This window comes from Barbatula barbatula (assembly GCF_947034865.1).
Source record: "Barbatula barbatula genome assembly, chromosome: 11".
NCBI lineage: Eukaryota > Metazoa > Chordata > Actinopteri > Cypriniformes > Nemacheilidae > Barbatula > Barbatula barbatula.
The window spans coordinates 16,241,336-16,260,451 of record NC_136774.1 but is presented as its reverse complement, the minus strand read 5'-3'; the positions used below and the strand labels follow the sequence as shown (position 1 = coordinate 16,260,451).

The window sequence follows — 19,116 nt, the reverse complement described above, 5'->3', positions numbered from 1 at the left end:
ATTTGTTTTGATTTAATCCATAATAGCTCCAAAACACAGCTTTATTTACAATTAAAGTACAATTAAACACAACTAAAACAAGATAACGTTATAAAAACATGATTTTTTTAAATGAGATACTTAGTTTTGGAACAGAACTCTTGATTTACGTTCGCACGTGCACACACATATTTGTTCAAACAAATATCAATGCACAAATGTTTAGCAGGCACCTCAAAGTGTTTAGGCCTCAAACATTTCAGAGCAAAATAAAATAACCTGTTGGGATTGTCATAAACTAAGCGTTCCTCGACAGTGACAGGTGTGCATGCTTAAAATCTCAAAGAGATCGTGCTATCCCTTATTACCCTTACACCCGAGAAACCAAAAGTCAATTATAAAATATATTTATATAAACAACTAAGAGATCACCATTCCAACAAAACGCTGACACGTGTCTAAAAAATAACGTAAGCATTTACAATGCGTGATATTAAATAGTAAAACAGGGTTTACAGTTCGCATACAGTCCAACAGCTTCTGTTCGCGAGCCTGTTTTACTCTGAATATACTCATTGTTTAATAATAAAACAAAAACACGAATAAAACTTCGTAATTCCTATGTTTTTTTGGTTAAGCGTGATTGCTAAACTTGTGAATAAGACACGCTTATATTCGAGTGTTCTGAGCAGATCTCAACCAACAACATCTGAACATTTTCAATTCGTTCCTGGACCGAGCACGTGCATACGCGTCACCCTCAGTCACGAGAACTGGACGCGAAGTGCATGCTGGGAGTTGGAGTTTTTGGCCAATAGTCCACTACGGATTTGTATATTTACTACAACTTCATGTCCCATTGTACACCGCGCCGGGCACTCCTTGGTAACGACTTCCTCTCCAGCAAAAGGAGATTTTGAAGAGACTAGCTGAAAAAGGGCTGTAATTTTGACTAGTTATTTTTCGGGGATGTGGTAAAAAGCACTTTGAAGTTCGTTTAAATAGCGAGTTCAACTGTTACTATGACAACGGAAAGGTCGTCCGGGTTAGCAGCCCTGCACGGACTGTAGTGCAGGGCGATGCTGAGGGTTAGCTAAAACCTTATGATATTCATTTGCTTTCCCACGTCGGGGTTTATATTTTTACAGACGGTCGAGCAGTTACATCTTATCTCGTTTCGTGATGGAAGAAGTCGATAAGATTTTAATACACTCCCTACGACAAGTTGGCACGTAGGTATCCGAGATCTAACAGGTCTTATCCAAGTCATATCCTCTGTCTTTAGAGTTTTGACACAGTCCAAACTATGTGCTGGTTAAACTCTTTTAGGGTCATGAACTGTTTTTCTTTTAATATCTTTGAATGTACTTTGCATGTAGAAATTGCACTTGGTACCCCTGCATATGCAACCGTTTTATATCGTAACGATACATCTTTTGGGGATTTGTCATCAGCTTTGCATAATATGTGCGGTTTTATGTGATGCACATGACTGTATTTGATCTCATCTGCCTTACAGAGACATCGATGAAGGTGTTCAGAGTGTGAAGCAGTTCACCAGTGATCTGATTGTAGAGGCAGTGGTGAGATGCCTGCGTGTCATCGACCCTTCGCTGGGCAATGGCTTGTCTCACTCGCTGCCCCCTGGAATGTCTGCTCGGTTTAGACTGGGCATGAGTCTTGCACAAGCCTGTCAGGTGAGAGACACAGTGCTCAGACTTATAAGATAAGTTGACCCCTCACTAATGTCTAAGCCGAGTCAGTTGAGATCGCTAATAAGTAATACATCCCAGTCGAAAGTGTAACAATTTTAGTAACTTTAGTTTGTTTGAGAGACTGTTGTAATGTTGGATTATTATGTTTTTGTTTAGGATGTGGGCTTTAAAGGAGAGATTGGCTACCAGACATTTCTTTATAGCAATGAACCAGAGATCCGTTCTCTCTTCATGTTTCTGGTGGAGAAGCTGCCCAGAGAGAGTGCAGAGGCCTCGGACCAGCCTGGAGGTATGTGAATTAAGTGAAATCCTCATTGCGGCTTATATATGCCAAATGGTTGACTTTTAGGTGGAGATACATCTGAAATTTGGTGCTGAATATGTCAAAAACTAGTTCCTTAGTATTTTAAACGTTACAGTCTTCGGAAGAGCTCACTGCAACATCTGCTACAAGACAAGTAGAAGACCGGAAAAGATCAGTATAATTTAAATAGTTAGATGTGCTGCTTACTTCCAGCTTTCCATAATAAATACAACAGGAAGTATTTTCCCTACTTAATACGCTTGGCTGATAGAACTGACATTGATTGTTCTGGACGGTATCCAAAGTTAGCGCCACGTGGGTTCAGAAATGTTGCACTTGTTTTTATGTTTTGAGTTTGACTAGACTCCGTTATCTGTTTTTCCTCTTAATTGTGTTTGATTGGCTTTGTGATATATGTTGCTTCCAAATGATTTGATTTAATGTAAATTATTAATAGTTGATCGTAATAGACTTTTCTTCTCTAATAGGAAAATCTGTGCTGTTGCAGAGAGAAATTGCCGCTCAAATTAAAGCTCAATTGTCAGTGCCTTGGCTCCCTCCGTCCTGTAGACTCCCCATTCACCGTAAAACACAGGTACTCCAACATGACTAAACGTTAAATTCCAGAGGCTCAGACACAGTAGATATAGATTTACTCTGATAACTTGATAGATGGTTTTGTCATATAGTTAAATAAATCAAAGTTAAATGCAACTTTAACTATTTTTTCAACATCTGTTGTCGACTATCACAGAAAGTAATATTGATTTGCACTTGGTTTGTAAAAAATACTGTTATAAAACAAGTCTTCAAAGAGATGTTCAGCCAAAAATGTTATAATTTCTGTCATCATTTACTCACTCTCAAGTTGTTCCAAACCTGTATACATTTCTTTGTTGAGTTGAACACAAAGAAAGATATTTGGAAGAATGTTATTAACTAAGATTTCTATGGCACCATTGACTACTATAGTAGAAGAATAAAATATTGTATTTCTTTTATCTGTAAAATATATTTAGAAAAATGTACAAAAGCAAACCGTTCTGGGTAAATTTCGACAACCATTTTAATATCTTCTACTTTGGTAGTAAATGGTGCTTCAGAAATCTCAGTTGCTAAAACACTTTTGTAAATAATCTTTCTTTGTGTTCAACTGAACAAAGACATTTATACCGGTTTGGAAAAACTTGGGGTTGAGTAATTCTTCTCTAAATGTGTGGGTGAACTATCCCTTTAAATACAATTGAACTTCGAAAATAAATGTTGAAACATGCCTTAGATGTGACACCTACACTTGGCGCGTTTTGCCGGTAACATAAGAAATATGTTTCACTTAAATACATGTGCCGTTGTTGCAGGGTTATTGAAAATTCTGTCGAGCCACCTAACAAACTCGCAAATGTGTGTGAATTTGATTTCAGAGCTCTGGCCCGTCTCACCATTTTCACGTCCAGCAGCTGAGTCTCCCATACTCAGTCAAGGTCTATTCCAGGAAACAGCCAAAAGGTATGTTCATTTACATTGACCTAAATTAGAAAACCACTTAGGTTATGTGGGATTTGCCTGATCCGTTGTAGGTATTTTGTAGTTCCCACCTGCCCCTGAAGTGTGACTAGCCCATTGAGGAATTTGATAAAGCCATATTTAGCGCTGATGAGTAGTCTTCTAACATGAGCATGTGTTTCTAATGTTTCTTCATGCATTCTCTCAGAGATGCAACAGTACTGGAGGAATTATTTGCTGCCTGTGACCGCCCAACCTTCCCAGCATGCCTCAGTGCCAGCGTCCCTCCTGGAGAACCATGTCTCTGAGCTCAGTGCCGCACAGGAGTGGGAGAGTGAATGGAACAGCCAGGGTCTGCTGTCGAGACTGACTCCTGAGGTTGTTTTCCGCTTCAAACTTAAAACAAAACACACTTTATTTCTCTGTCTCAGTGTGCATCCCTCTATCATTAGCTTTGGGTTCTCTGAGCTGTTAATAAGAATAACACCGTCCTGCTTTCTTGATGCCGTCTCTGTGGTAAAGGCATGTATCAACATGAGGATGAACACAGAGGTGCCTTTCACACTAGTGTGACATTCAGCATGTATGTGTCTTATTACTGTACTGCTGACCTCCACATTCTCACCTCACCTGCTTTCCAGCTTACACACTGGCCTATTGTCTGACCCCTAGACATTTTCCAAGCGTCCAGCACCCATTTGTAAATCACAAGGCAGACTATATCTGTGTTTGTATTTCTATTCCTGTTTACGGTTTCATGTGCGGGGGTGGGGTTGTGGTTAGAGCAGTCTAAAAATAATTACAATATATCCATAAAAAGTGTTAAACTTAATAATAACTGAGAATGGACTCAGGAAATGAAGGCACAACCAAGATCATGAAATGAGCGTGACGGGAAGCATTAAAGGAATAGTTTGTCTTTAAAATAAAAATTCCTTCATCATTTACTCACTTTCTTGTCATTTTAAATCTGTGTGATTAAATTTTTTCTGCAAAAGACATTTTGAAAATGTTGGTAACCGAAAAGCAACAGTACCCATTGACTTCTTTTGTATGGACACAAAACCAATGCAAGTCAATGTGGACCAACGGCATTTTTCATAATATCTTCTTTATTCTGCAGAATAAAGAAAGTCATACAGGTTTGAAATGACAAGAGGGCGTGTAAATAATGACAGAATTTTCATTTTAATGGTGAACTATCACTTTAATTCTAAATGATGCAATGGTCAAGAATCAATTATTCTGCTTACCACATGTTTTTATCTCAATATCCCTTCAGTTTTCTGTCCTATAAAGCTTTTATGCAAAGAAATATTCCTTCGACCACAGAGACAGAAAGTGAAAAATGTGAGTGAAATGACCTGCATATAACCTGTCAGAAGTGTATGGGTCAAATTTGTACATATTAAAATTTGGACAATTACCCAATTCAGTTTTCACCATAGGTTTAATAAAAGGTCTTGTTCATGCTTTATGTCTAACATCTGCAGGATTACCGAGCCAGGAAAAAAGCTCGACTGCAGAAGCGGATTGAGGAACAACTGAGAGTGGCGGCCCAGCCTCGGCCTGACATGCATGGAGCAACGCGCTCGACCTCTGACCTCACAGAAATGCTTCAGTCATTCAGCGGTGCCTCCTCTGGGAGAGATGTGTTGACCAAAGGCACACGCTTCACCCACACAGAGAAATTCACTTTTACACAGGTAGCATTTCTTTACTCTTTATTAGTTCTTAAAGTAAGAAGACCATGTGTTCCTTGTACACATACCACTAATGAAATTTAAAAAGGCATTACAATTTTTTATTAAAATGAATTTATTTAATTGAAGATATATATATATATATATATTGCTTTTTTCATTTAATTATTGGACATAAACATCTATTTTTTTCTAAAATTGTATCATTCACTTTTATCTGTAACTGCATCTTTACATGTCCTATTTAGTCAATTTAGCTGTAATTGATTAATGATGAAAAGTTTTTATTATTTTGTAGGAACCTGAGAAAGCAGTCCAGCAGATGGCGGCAGCAGCAAGTGCACTTCCCAGCTCTCACCAATCAGAGGAGGACCTGAAGGCCCTACAGGAAGCAGAACTTTCTGCTCTGCAACAACAGTTGCAACAACTGTCAGTCCAAATGGAAGAAGTGGGCGGAGACATCAAACTGCTCACTGTGTCCATCAAGCAGGTAATAAGGTCACTCTTAAGTACTTGTTGTTAATGAAAAATAATGATAATTCAACATTGAAATATTTTTATTCTCAGATTTCACATGCCTTGAATAACCTTTAGTGCTGCAATGGCCTTTAAAAATAAATAAATACATAAACAAATACCCATATTCCATTGGGAGTCTTATACTAAATGCATAAATTCAGATTTGTCTGTGTGTTTATATCTGTAGGTGTCAGATGAGGCGAGTCAGAGGGAGGTGAATAACGCAGAGAAGGAGAACTCTGTCAAAATTAAGAGTCGGACCATTGACCTCCTTCCTGACGCTGAAAACAACCTGCTCAAGTTACAGGTACATAACAAGTAACACCTGTGGCACCAACCTTCTCTCTGTTGTACCTTTGCCACACAAACCTTAATAGAAAACATGTAGACTTGCAATGTGTTATATAATTTAAGACATTACAATATAACAGGCGGCTGAGCGAAGAGCAATAAAAACCAAACTAATAAAAGAGTATGTAATGTAACCAGCCTTTACAAGTATCACATTCTGAAAAAAAAATGTTGTTCATGTTTTTCTGCATTGTGTTTCTTTTTTTAGAGTCTTGTAGATGCCAGCTCGAAGCGTGTGGTGAATCTGGCTTCTCAGTGGGAGAAACACAGAGTTCCATTGATTGACGAACACCGCAGACTGAAGGAACTGTGCAGCAACAGAGAGGTACAGTGTGTTTAACGTTGATGGCTGATACAGTCCTGTAGCAACTGCTAATGTCAGTCTTGTGACTGACCTGTTTAAGCCATGGAGCTCTTATTTTTACATCATATGCTTTGTTTAACAATAAACATTTGGGATTTAAAAAAAAACAAATCTTCTCTACTTTATTATGTTAACACTGAAATGATCTTATGTAAGCCAAGTTTTCACGCACCAAAACAAAACTTAACATAAATTATGTTTATTTTTTATTTTACATTTTAATTATCATGATCATCATTCACATTTTCTTTGACCCTTTGGTAAAAAAATAGGACTTTTATGGCTGATGCGTTAATGCCCCTATACATAATGGTTTATCTATTTTAAGAAACTGCTTATTTTACATTGTGCATCAAACATTTTATTATTACAGATTATCAAAAATAATATAAAATGTTCATCATATCATCCCTTTAGAAAATTACTAAAAGCGCAGTTGGACTTATAACGTGATAGTCATAAACTAAATGTGTGTTCACATTCATGACCTCTATGCAAACTCTTTTAGTTCGAGTCCTCTAGGATGCTGACAGAAATTAAAGATCTTCATGAGAAAATCAGACAGTCTGCTGAAGAAGCCAAAAAGAAGGAGAGCCTCTACAAGCAGCTGGTATACATCTTTTATTTGTCACCACTTTGTCAAGCAAAAATATGTTTTACCCCAAGAAGGGTTTAGTATGGATGTTTGTTGTTTCAACATCGAGTGTGTTTGCCCCTCCCAATGTTTTTCCGCAGCTGACCGAGTATGAAACGCTGTCCAAAGATGTGTGCCGTTCGGCATACACCATCAGGATCTTGGAGATCGTAGGCAACATAAAGAAGCAGAAGGAGGAAATTACTAAGGTCTTTGTTTGAGTTCTTCCATTATCTAGTACTCAGTGAAAATACTTCATTTAAGTTCTTGACCCGTATTCACAGACGTTTACTTTATGTTTGAAGTTGGCAAGTCCTCAGAAAGCCTTTTGACCTCTGACCCCATTATGTGCCCCTGCAGATTCTTTCAGACACAAAGGAGTTGCAGAAAGAGATTAATGGCCTAACGGGAAAGCTTGACCGAACATTTGCTGTCACCGATGAGCTGGTTTTTAAGGTTCTGTTTTTATTTTAATAAAATGTTTTATTAAAATAATATAAAATAAAACCTGGTCAGTGTTATCAATGCCTTTGTTAAATTAGTGTACCAGATAAATTGCATGACTTTAAATATTTCTTTATTTTATCTCTACTTTTCAATATACAGAAGTAAAAGTATTGTTTATTTTTAAAAATGAAATATTTTTAAACTGCAGGATGCCAAAAAAGATGAATCTGTCCGCAAATCCTACAAGTTCTTGGCTGCGTTACATGAGGTACGAGTGAGAATATCATCAAGATGTTCAGCAAACAATTGTGATTCAATAGGACTTGATGTTGCACATAGGTTGTGGTTTTACAATGGACGTGCACATTTGAAATGTGACATTTGGAAATTATGTTTTCGTCTCATGTGACAAGGCCTCCATGTGGTGGACTTGTTGCGATCCCGCTAAAACAACAATTCAACAACGCCCCGTAATTGTGGTGGCTTGTTTCTTATACCCATGCCATTAAAAGCACTTCTGTCCATCTGTCCAACGTAAATGGACTCTGAGTTAGTGCCCTTGGTGACTCTCTTAACTGGCTGTTGTAAGTGAGAATTACAGTGTAAGTTTGAAATGTATCATTTAAATCGTTTTAACATTTGTGTTGTCTCAGAACTGCACTCAGCTGATTCAAACCATTGAGGACACAGGAACCATCATGAGAGAAATTAGAGATCTTGAGGAGCAGGTTTGTAACAAACTCATAAATACAAAGTCAAATTTAGTAGACATTATGAAAAGTAAACAGTCATTGTCACTTTCAGCTGTGCCATCAGTTGTATACGTTCTTGATTTGCAGATAGAGACTGAGAATGGCAAAAGGACAGTTAGTAATCTAGAGAAGATCCTTGAAGATTATAAGGCTATTCGTCAGGAAAACTCTGCCCTTGCTGCAAAGATCCGGGAAGGATGAGCCGTGGCTCAGTCTACATTTCTGGTACTGCAGCATACAACCAGGCGTGCTGGAATGAGTGCTGCTCTGAGAGACTCTGGTCTCACTCCCGCCTGCATCGGCCTCCATCAGTACATAAAAAAGAATCCTCATCACATCAGCAACTTTAAGCTTTTACTGGGGGTTTGAACACTGAAGACTGTTTTTTGCATCAAAATTACATTCTAAGAGACGCTTAATACATCTAATTCTGATTGTTGCGATGAGGTTTTTGGACTTGAAGAATTTGAGTGACTCAACTGGATAAGACAACACCTTTGTTCTTTGTTTAACAGTGATTACATTTATTATGTATATGAAAGTATCCGTTAACAATGACCTTTGATTGTTATTAATCATATAAGTTCAATTCATGAACGTTTAAATATCCAGGGGATTGAGCTTGTGAAATCATGGGGTTCAGTCCTAAACACAGAGAAAAACAAATTTGAGAACACACATGTTTGGCCCTGATATAGCACTATTAAAATTTGTATTAAAAGTAAAATGTTCACAACTGAAGGGTTAGTCATTACCTCTGATTAGAGAAGTTTGTTTAAACAAGTTTAGTTGACTAACACTGATTGTACCAATCAAGCTGTTTTTCTAAACAGTTCATAGTGTTCAAGTCAAGCTTTAAAATGTTTGATTTTAGAGATTATGCTGAAATTGTTTTGTACTTTACCATGTCTTGTATAAATCTGCTCAATCTCTAAACATGACGTGATATTTTATTTACTAGTTGTTATTGTAGTGGGACATTACCAGTCTCCGTTTGCTTTTTTAAATTACAAATTGATATCATGTAGATAGTGGCAAACTGTTTTGTGGGATCAAGCCTTTTCTGGGACGTCCAACACCAAAACACGCTTCAGCGAAACTGCCACACCCTGCGCGCAATCATTCTCCTCGAGTCCGAAACATAAGTGAACGTATTCATTTGAGAAATGAAGTTGAAGGAAGCTCACGTTTGCGCAACTTGTCAATCTTACACATCCGTGACTTTTACCTTCAAACGAGGATAAAATCCACTAACTGAGGAAACATGGGTGTACGTTCCGAATGAGGCATGAGCTAGAAATCGATGTTGTTTATCTGTTGCGATATTATATAGGTTCAAAGCTGGACATGTAAGATAATTGTGTCCGTCTTACCGCTTTAAACTTAAGCCATTGCGCATACGTTTGGTTTTAACGCGTGGCGGTTTATTGCAGCACGTTCCTAAACTCTGTCGTGTAGTGACAAGAGGCAAACAAGTCCGACATTATTGTTGTGTATTTGAGGAAGAACATATTCTCCCGAGTCTCTGTGCGGTTAGATCCTGTGCGCACAACGCCAGCGGCTACAGGGACAAAACGTTTATGTAAAGCACATTCAGTCACGTAGCGCATGTAGTTGCCAGGTCGTCTGACCAATCATTCAGCTCGAAATATTGCAAAATGTTATGCTAGGCAACATATTGGTTAGACTGGCTTGTAAACACGTTTTTCCTTTTAGAACAACCCCCTAATAAGATAAACGCAGTCTGCACTTCTTATTGGTTCAGGCTAGATGTCAATAACTGCAAATGTGTTATTTGATTGGTTAATATCATCTCCTGTGCCCGCCTTGAAAACCTGTATCAGCTCACACAGACGGAGAGCTTCCTTAACACGCGGTGCATGCACGCACGAAAGGGGTAAACAACTTCAACTGAGGATTTCAGTTGCGTGTAAAGAAAGAGCTTTTGAAGTGTGGTTTAGGCATGGCTTCCAAACAAATAGTCAGTTTGAGCCATGCATTGTGGCAGAGAAGCTCTAGTTGCAGGGCTGGGTTGTGTGCAGGGTTTAATATCCCCGCTTTTTCGTGCGGAACCTTCGCCCCGTCTGGTTCAACGACGAACAGACAGGAGTGCTGCAAAGACGGACAAAACTGTGGATCGACAAAAAACCCGGCCGCAGTTACATCGCAGAGACATCCCATCGTGGGGAAAAACAGGGCCGAAGAATCGCTTACCAAATCTGGCAGGGCTTTCTCATCCACGGCCCCGCAGATCAACAACAAGACGTACTTGTGGGCGAGATATAATGAGATGAAACGACTCGTCCACGGTATGTTTTTTTATTTAGGGTTTTATGTTGTCAGCGCACGTAGCACACGTGTGACATTTAATAGACTAACTTGCCAATTAAAATACAAATTAGTTAAGAGAGGAAAAATAAAAACGCATTTTCCCGCAGATCTGATTCCTCCCGGAGTGTGCAATCTGTTGAACCCTTCCACTATTTATGCCAACAATGAGGTGGATCTGGAAGAAGTGGACATCTACGGCTTTGACTATGATTACACACTTGCTCAATATTCCAGCGCCTTGGATGAAATGATATACAACAAAGCACGAGAGTTTCTGGTGGAGCACTATAAGGTCTGTGGAAAAACATCCCATCCCCCACCTTGACCAGTTTTTATTGATTTTTAGCGACTTTGATAGGTTTAATCTATTTAAGTGATACCAAATTTTATTATAAGGAAAATGTGCATTAACAACAAAGACCGTTAAACATGTAGTGCAAGTCTGTTTGGCATGTTTAGGATTGATGAAAGTTTGCTGTGTTTCTTGTTTTCACTAGTATCCTGAGGGAATCTGCAAGTATGACTACATTCCCAACTTTGCAACCAGGGGCCTTCACTATGACGTCCAAAAGGTGCGTTAAAAATGAATTTTTGTATACTTTTTCACCGTTGTTTTATTACAGCTGAAGCTTGAAAACCTGTTTTATGTACTCCACAGGGACTTCTGATGAAAATCGATGCCTTCCATTATATCCAGCTGGGCACCGTTTATCGGTAAATTGGTTATATCACATCGGTCTGTCCGTTTGTTTAAAGAAGATGTCTGGGTAATCTAGAAGGTTTGTTTCTCCTATACACAGGGGTCTGAAACCCGTCCCTGATGAAGAAGTCATGCAGCTTTATGGAGGCTCAAATCACATCCCCCTCCACCAAGTCAGCGGATTCTATGGCAAGGTAGAATTGTTCCATAGAACACCACCACAGTATGGTTTCAGCAGCCGCTTTTAAGGACGAGAGTTTGATGTTAACCAAGACATATTTAAAGGCTTACATTTTGTTTCTCAGTATTAAGAGGTCAATGGGGCAAATTGGGACAACCCTTTCATCATCTTGGATCCTATTATGTGCACCTAGTTATAATGATTGAGGTTGTCAGCATGGAAAATGTCATAGAATTAAAATAATATTTTCTAGGACTGGAAAATTATGGATTTTTGTAATGAGTAAATGTGAAGAATAAATCAATTAAAATGCAGAGGGTATGAGAGGAAACTGGCTTGCAAACCCTTACATAAAATAAAAATTTTGCTTTGCTAAAAACGCTGAATAATTTAAGGTTTCTTTGTAGTTTGCATCTGAATCATGTATTTAATATTTTATTATCATTTTATCAGGGTCCTATGATGAAGCAGTTCATGGACGTTTTCTCCATCCCTGAGATGACTCTCTTGGCAGCTGCAAACGATTACTTCATCTCAAATGACATCGAGTATGACCCCGTTCATCTCTACAAAGATGTCTCTGTAAGTCAAAATGTGAATCTTTATAAACAAACCTCTTCTTTACTTTATCTTCCTAATGTCCTAAAGCTTGTTAGTGAATTTGCTCAATAAAGCCATTCTGTTTTTCTAGACTGTGGGAATGGTTTACAAACTGCTATTGTCATTTAAAACCGTGAGAGATGTTTCTTGAACATCTTTTTGTTAAGTTCGTCGTCAAGCTGAGATGGATCTTTCTTCTGCCTGTGGTTAAGCACAGCTGACTGATTTGTTTTTTTATTCAGCCGGGATCACAGTGGGCCTGAATTGTGTTGCAGGGCAACTTTGTTTTTTCATGCTGCTTTGGCCAGTCTGCCAGAACAGAATGTAGTCGTCTTTTTCAGTTCTGCTTTTCAGCCCCAATCTTTCTTTCATCGGTCTAACTCTCGTTGATGATGATAAATGGCTAAGCACATTTGACCAAATCTGAAAAATGTTGACATTGATAAAACCAATAATCAATTCAATTAGCATGCGTTTCTTTTTCCAAAATGACCAAGCAAGTTTTAGGTTGCTTTTCAGGGATAGTGCTAGAATGCTGCACTTGTTTATCTTACAAATGCAGCTTTGTGACTTCATATCTGTCAGCGCTGATAGAACAGACTGTACTGTACACGTAGAGGCGTGTGGGTGCGTAAGTTGTCAGAGGAACCGGAAACCTGGCAGCTGATCAAAGTAAAGTTTTCTAAAATTGGTATTATGTTGGAAACATATGAGAACAAATATTTGTATTCCTATTTCTAACAAAGGAAAAAGAATGACAATGAATAAAGGAAACATGTACTGGAAAAAAGAGTAATAGTTCTGTCCAGTTGGCATTTTATTGTGTTTGAATGATATGAATATGAATTGGAACACAAAATTCACAAAATAAATTGCGATATGTTTGTTTTAGGTTTTATTCTCGGTTGTTTAAATTTACTGGTTGGAGACCATAAGCACAAAGTTAAAACAGCCAATTTTTGTCTGCAGGATGCGATTGGAATGGTGCATATCAAGGGTTACATGTACAAATGGATCATGCAGGATCTTGGTGAGTATAAACAAATATTTACTATGTGCATTGCCTTGATGCCAAACATTTCCAATGGCATAAAAAAGCGCTGTATTTGCCTGACACCAAGCCAAAAGCAAGACCTTCAAGTGTTATGTTGCTTGGTGGGAGCAAATAACTGAATATTAAGAAAATAAAAACAAGGCTCTCAGTCCATTTGTGTGGTCCGTGTCGATGTGGGGTTTGTTTCCAGAACAGCCTGTTGCATAATCTGACCTCTAGAGAATACAAGTGTGTTCTGTTGGGATAGCCCAATCTAATCTTTGCTCCAAAGAACCCTCCATATGCTTTCACAAGATATTTCACTGCGAGACAAATACGTATTATACTAAAAGGAAGTACAGATCGTATCTGTATGTAATTTATTATGGTCTGCAGAATCACAGATTTTTGTCAGTATGCAGTTGTTTGGCTTTCAAAAGACCATGTTGTATTCTGTTTTTGTCTCTTTCACTTTCTACCTCCTGTAACCTTTTTTTGCTTATTTGGCCCCCAGAAAAATACATTCTCAGAGGAGATGAGACATATGCTGTGTTACACCGACTGGCCAGCCAGGGGAAGAAACTTTTCCTTATTACCAATAGCCCCTTCAGCTTTGTGTGAGTTTCCCGTTGGTTTTACACATTTCTATATGCAAAAGATAAGTTAACTTTATATCATCTCAAACTTACTATTTTAAGTTCAGTTTATCTAGTTAATTTAAGAAACCATATGAACTACCAATTATTGTTTCATAATATTTTTGTATTCAATGTACTTTAGGATTTATGTGTTTTGCTTAATTTTCCTTTAGTGACAAAGGCATGAAATATATGGTTGGAAAAGACTGGAGGGAATTCTTTGACGTTGTCATTGTTCAAGCTGATAAGCCAAATTTTTTTAATGACTGTGTAAAGTAAGTCTGTTTTATTGAATAAAATGTTTATGTTAAATGAATATCGAACTTACTAACCTGCCTAATATAAATATTGATTTCTAGTATATTCTTCCTAAATGCTTATTCTCGAATTAATGTATTAAAGTATCTCTATATATTAAAATTTTCAAGACCATTCAGACGTTTGGACAGCAATGGAGACTTAAAGTGGGATAGGATCAAGAGTTTGGATAAGGGACAGATCTATAAGCAGGTAACAAAAAAAGATTTGAATAACCTAAATGTGTATTTATAACTTATTTGATTATGTACATTTGGAATTAACTTAAAATATATATATATTTTGTGTTGTACAGTGTGTAATATTCAACATAGATATGTCTAAGGGGGATTCAAATTCCGTGTCTAAAAAGTGAGCCGTGGTGCACGTGCGGCACTCTGAAAAGTTGAACTATTTCCATCTCTATGCGGTGCCGACGCGGCTAGAAAAGTCTGCATGCCACACCATATGTTCATCGCGACCCTGTGTCGCTCCCTATTTCGCGTCTACATTTAAAATAATGAACTTGTTCACACAAACGAAGCAAAATGTGAATCACCCCTTATGCTGCTTTTGTTGTTGTCAAAATAGGCCAATTGTATTCTTTTCACTCAACACGATTATGAGCAACACATGAAGATATCTGGTTAGCTGGCAAGCTTTTAGTTGCCAAATTGCCATCAGACCTTTCATCTGACTCATCGCTGAATGCGGGTTAGGTCAGAGGATTACAGATACAAATTTGTATAGAACTCCTGCAACATTTGTCCTACTTGTAAAACCTTGACCCACTGAATCATGCTTTATAAAGTTGTGTGGTTCACTTGTTTCCTTTCTCTGTGAGAAAAAGCCAAGTCTTTCCATCGGAGCATGGGTCCTGTGTGAATTTCGAAAGAATTCACTTAATTTCCTTCCCTTTTTATGGGAAAGAAGTGGGAAAGAGGGCAGTATCAGAACCTCAGTCTCAATGGAAAGTTGATTGAGCACAATTCTGTGTTGTCAGGCATTTACAAACAAACTCAGCTGGCCGGAACAGAAGTCAATACAGAGACTTTATGAACACCCTCCAGCAAGATAGTTAAAGAAGCATTTGTAAAGCATTCTAAATTGGGGGGAGACTTGTTGGAAAGTGGCTGGCAGGAAACTTAGAACAGCCAACTGTCACTGCTGTGTAAAATGGGAAAACGAAAGAAAGGTCTGTTGCTACATAGCTTCCAGAAAAATAAACGAGTCATGGAAATAATTGCTTGGTCTCGTAGCTACTCAGAACATAAACATGTGACTTGTGTCTTTGCTTGTTCTTTTTTAGGGAAATCTTGTAGATTTTCTGAAGCTAACTGGATGGCGAGGATCCAAGGTGTTCTATTTTGGAGATCATCTCTACAGTGATTTGGCAGTAAGTTACAGTTCTATTGAATTCCATGGTGCTCACATTTATAGTTTGTCTGTTGTGCTGGTTATAGCATGTTACAAACAGTAAGGGAAAACAATTTTAACCTGATTATCATTATAACTGGATTATGAGGATGCGGTTAGGTGCACAAAGCCGCTATTATCACACTGCACATCAAGGTTCCTGGGTCTTAGTTATTATAAAATTCCTATAGGGATCGGGTCCTCTCTGAGACGCAGATTTAAAGGGCCGGAAGGAACTATATTTCACTCAGTGGGGCTGCTTTTCTCCTTTTTGTTAAAATAGCTGGAGGAAAGCTGTTTCGGTTAATATTGGTTAGGAGAGTATATTACTGATATTAAAGCGTGCTATTTTCTTCCTGATTTACAAAACTTGCCTCTTTTTTTATTTGTATTTGATTGTAGAATGATTTGTCCTAGTGCTTAACCTGGTGAACCTGGTCTATTTAAGGGAGTCTCTCTTAGATACTCGGGAGAGAGGAGGATGCCAGTGTGTTATACTTAGTGTCGGTATTGCTACTACAGCAGATGTTTTGTTCATAGTCAGGTTGACAAGTGGAAGCCTGAATGTACAGTTATGTTATTCCTTTTTAATGTTTATTTTTTATTCTCGTTATAATTTAAGGATTTGTCACCCCAAGCCTCTTCATATGCTGTAATAAAAATCATTTTGGGAACTATCCTGTTTCGCCTGAGCCTTCCTACCACATCCCTTGGCCCAGTGGCATACATTACCACAGCATGGCTTTCTCATTTAGCATTTGAATTTGTTTTGCTATGTCTTTTTTCTGTTATAAATGTTTAGATTGCAGATTTGATCAAGCGTTCGTAGATCTCCGTGAATCTTCCTCTTCACTTTCAAAGCCATTGTGCCACAATTTGGACAAACTATGGTTTCCAAAGTCAATATTTTTTTCCTGTGTCAAATAGTAACTCTGATTGATTGAAGTTTTTTAAGTGGACTTCTGTTTATGTCATGACATTTAAGGACCTGATGCTGCGACATGGCTGGAGAACAGGAGCGATTGTGCCTGAACTTGAGGTGGAGACAAAGGTGGTGAATACAGAGCAGTATGCGCAAAGTCTCACATGGTTGCAGGCCCTCACTGGTCTGCTGGAGCGCATGCAGGTACGATTCAATTCACTCTTAAACCATTCATAAAATTTGTAGTATTCGGTTTATAATGTGGACTAAATCAAGCTTGTCCTGCCATACACGTGCTTGCTTGTACCCATATGGCTGTATAATAGGACAGACCTGATTGATTTGGCAGAGGTCCATTCGCTAAATATTGACTATATTGTGTTTTAGATGATCTAACTGTGCATACAAAAAACTGCTGTGTAAGACAAGCTTGATGTGATTGATTTATCTGTTGTACATAATCCAGAATGCATCTAACATCGTTTTCTGTCAAGGTTTAACTGATCATTGTTTAAAGCTTAATGATTGCATGTTTTTTAAATAAATGTGACATCTTCGTAGCGACACCTCGTAGTTATTGCTGCTCTTTAAACCCCAGAGTTATTGTCTCAAATTAATGCATTTCTCATCTTTAACTTTAAAGTTTAATGAAACCATTAAAACTTTAAAATCTTGAACAGGCAATAGCCTGCTATTTCAAATTTGAACATTATTGCATATTGATAGGCATTTTAGGACATCTGCCTAATGCATTTATTTCTCAACCAGATGTATAAAGATCCAGAGTCCAAGAAGGTTCTGCAAGAGTGGCTCAAAGAGAGGGAGGAGCTAAGGTGAGGGGAAAACAATAGATGATACATTTATGAAAAGTGCAAGCATTATAATACGTTTCTCCATTTTCTAATTCACAGAGCTGTCACAAAGAACCTCTTCAACCCTCACTTTGGGAGCATATTCCGCACCTGCCACAACCCCACCTACTTTTCCCGACGCCTGTGTCGTTTTTCTGACCTCTACATGGCCTCTATCAGCTGCCTGCTGAACTATGATCTTTCATACACCTTTTACCCTCGCCGCACACCCCTGCAGCACGAAGCCCCCCTCTGGATGGACCAGCTCTGCACTGGCTGCATGAAGACGCCCTTCCTGGAAGAGATGGCCCACATTCGCTAAAAACTGCCAAGGGGTTAAAATGCAAATATAAACTGAACTTTTGAAAAGTGACAGGTTGGATCCATGTCTTGAGTGGTATTGGTAACGTGGCAATTTGTGCTGCTGCTCGGCAAGCGCTGGAGCCATCTGCTGGACGTTTTGTTACAATGCATCTCAATGTTCTCAAGCCGTGCACGGTGAAACGTTGAAGGGCTTGTTTATGATTCATCTCTTCACGCGTTCTTACCTTTAACTGTTTTACATGCTAAACTGTTTTACATGCTCTTACAAAACTGTGCAAAACAGTGAAGTGTTAAGAACGTTAAGCGGTTTACCTTTTTATAGATTCATCCTGTACGTCATGAGATTTGTAGTCATAGTCGAATACTGTTTGCATTACCTTGAATTCCGATGAATCATGATATCACAAAGGATGAAAGCAGACTATCTATATTTGGGGACCCAGGTTTTTTTTAACTCTGATTAGTAAAGTATTAAGCCGCTGGCTAAAAATGCACAATATGAATTACAATACAGTCATTTTGATTAGATTTATGAATAGGTCAAATAACTTGTTACAACTAGTGTTGTGTAATGTTCCTAACCTTCTAAACACTAACAGAACAGGATTCCTGTTACATGCAGAAATACCCAATTAACCACTCTCTGTAACTTTTTAACTATGTTTTGTTTTAAACGACAGTTGTATTCAATAAATGGACGCTCCTGGAGGGCAAAACCAAATGCATTTTGTTTATCAACTTACTTAGTATGTGTACGATCTGAAGTTGTTTCGTTACATTCTGACGTCAGCGAGTAGCTATGCAGCAACATTCAATTCTCTAACCACATAACATATTGTCATCTTTTTTATTTGCTTCCTGTACAATTTAAGTCAAATAAGTTTAGAAATACAACGTAAATGGTAGTACTTGTTAAAAGTAGATGCTGACATTAGATATAATTTACTATGTCTTTTTTATAACAAGTTAAACTATTCGTGTTCTGTGTTTTACCCTTTTTGGGGGGTTTTTCGTTCGAACAAAAATCTCTGTATTCTGCGCTGATTCACATCTGCTTGGTAGCGCGCCGTGATCGTATAGTGGTTAGTACTCTGCGTTGTGGCCGCAGCAACCCCGGTTCGAATCCGGGTCACGGCAACTGTACGAAGTAAACGTTTTGTATATTTCTTCTGGAAAATGATTGACATAGTTTGCTCTTTGAAATATAGTGTTTGTTGTTCTAAAATGTATAAACATCAAATACTGATTTTGTCCATTGTTGAACTAAGCAATTACTTTGTTTAAGGTGAACTACCAATATTATCTTTATTTTTTAAACAAATCCATAGGTGTCTTTTGTGTTGCATATTGATCGTTCGTTCCCTAAAGATTGCAATGATGTAATGCATATTTGACGACATATCCTGTTGTTCAAACTGGCCTAAGCAGCGCTGTCGTTCAATCTTTCGCCGGGCTTCGCTGTGGAAGCCGTAAATGCAATGACTACAAAACCTTTAGTTTTAAATAATGGCATAGCTATGTTCTGGTGGATCCCCGGTATACTTTATTAGGT

General features: G+C 38.1%; 2 protein-coding genes across 2 annotated transcripts; both read left to right on the top strand.

Moving 5' to 3' along the window:
* Positions 1-837: 837 nt before the first annotated feature.
* ccdc22 (CCC complex scaffolding subunit CCDC22) lies at positions 838-9,359 on the top strand. The gene is made up of 16 exons (XM_079466894.1): positions 838-1,211; positions 1,499-1,676; positions 1,851-1,983; positions 2,487-2,593; positions 3,420-3,504; positions 3,710-3,879; positions 4,995-5,207; positions 5,503-5,694; positions 5,911-6,030; positions 6,283-6,399; positions 6,947-7,048; positions 7,174-7,281; positions 7,433-7,528; positions 7,728-7,787; positions 8,173-8,247; positions 8,359-9,359. The coding sequence occupies exons 1-16, from the start codon at positions 1,162-1,164 to the stop codon at positions 8,470-8,472; spliced, it is 1,920 nt and encodes a 639-aa protein (XP_079323020.1). The 5' UTR covers positions 838-1,161; the 3' UTR covers positions 8,473-9,359.
* A 59-nt stretch (positions 9,360-9,418) lies between these two features.
* On the top strand, positions 9,419-18,817 carry nt5dc2 (5'-nucleotidase domain containing 2). Its single transcript, XM_079467162.1, has 14 exons — positions 9,419-10,580; positions 10,710-10,894; positions 11,100-11,174; positions 11,261-11,316; positions 11,403-11,496; positions 11,937-12,065; positions 13,053-13,113; positions 13,631-13,733; positions 13,928-14,029; positions 14,183-14,264; positions 15,361-15,447; positions 16,453-16,593; positions 17,158-17,222; positions 17,301-18,817. Exons 1-14 carry the CDS (start codon positions 10,235-10,237, stop codon positions 17,560-17,562), a joined length of 1,788 nt encoding a protein of 595 aa, XP_079323288.1. The 5' UTR covers positions 9,419-10,234; the 3' UTR covers positions 17,563-18,817.
* The last annotated feature ends 299 nt before the right edge of the window (positions 18,818-19,116 follow it).

What these genes read in the sequence shown, in the direction of transcription:
- ccdc22 (XM_079466894.1), top strand. Translation starts at nt 1,162, where the DNA reads ATGGAAGAAGTCGATAAGATTTTAATACACTCCCTACGACAAGTTGGC. An exon ending in TGTCGAGACTGACTCCTGAG is followed by an intron (nt 3,880 to 4,994) that starts GTTGTTTTCCGC and finishes TAACATCTGCAG; the next exon opens with GATTACCGAGCCAGGAAAAA. An exon ending in AACTGTGCAGCAACAGAGAG is followed by an intron (nt 6,400 to 6,946) that starts GTACAGTGTGTT and finishes AAACTCTTTTAG; the next exon opens with TTCGAGTCCTCTAGGATGCT.
- nt5dc2 (XM_079467162.1), top strand. Translation starts at nt 10,235, where the DNA reads ATGGCTTCCAAACAAATAGTCAGTTTGAGCCATGCATTGTGGCAGAGA. An exon ending in ATCTCTACAAAGATGTCTCT is followed by an intron (nt 12,066 to 13,052) that starts GTAAGTCAAAAT and finishes TTTTGTCTGCAG; the next exon opens with GATGCGATTGGAATGGTGCA. An exon ending in GTCTGCTGGAGCGCATGCAG is followed by an intron (nt 16,594 to 17,157) that starts GTACGATTCAAT and finishes TTTCTCAACCAG; the next exon opens with ATGTATAAAGATCCAGAGTC.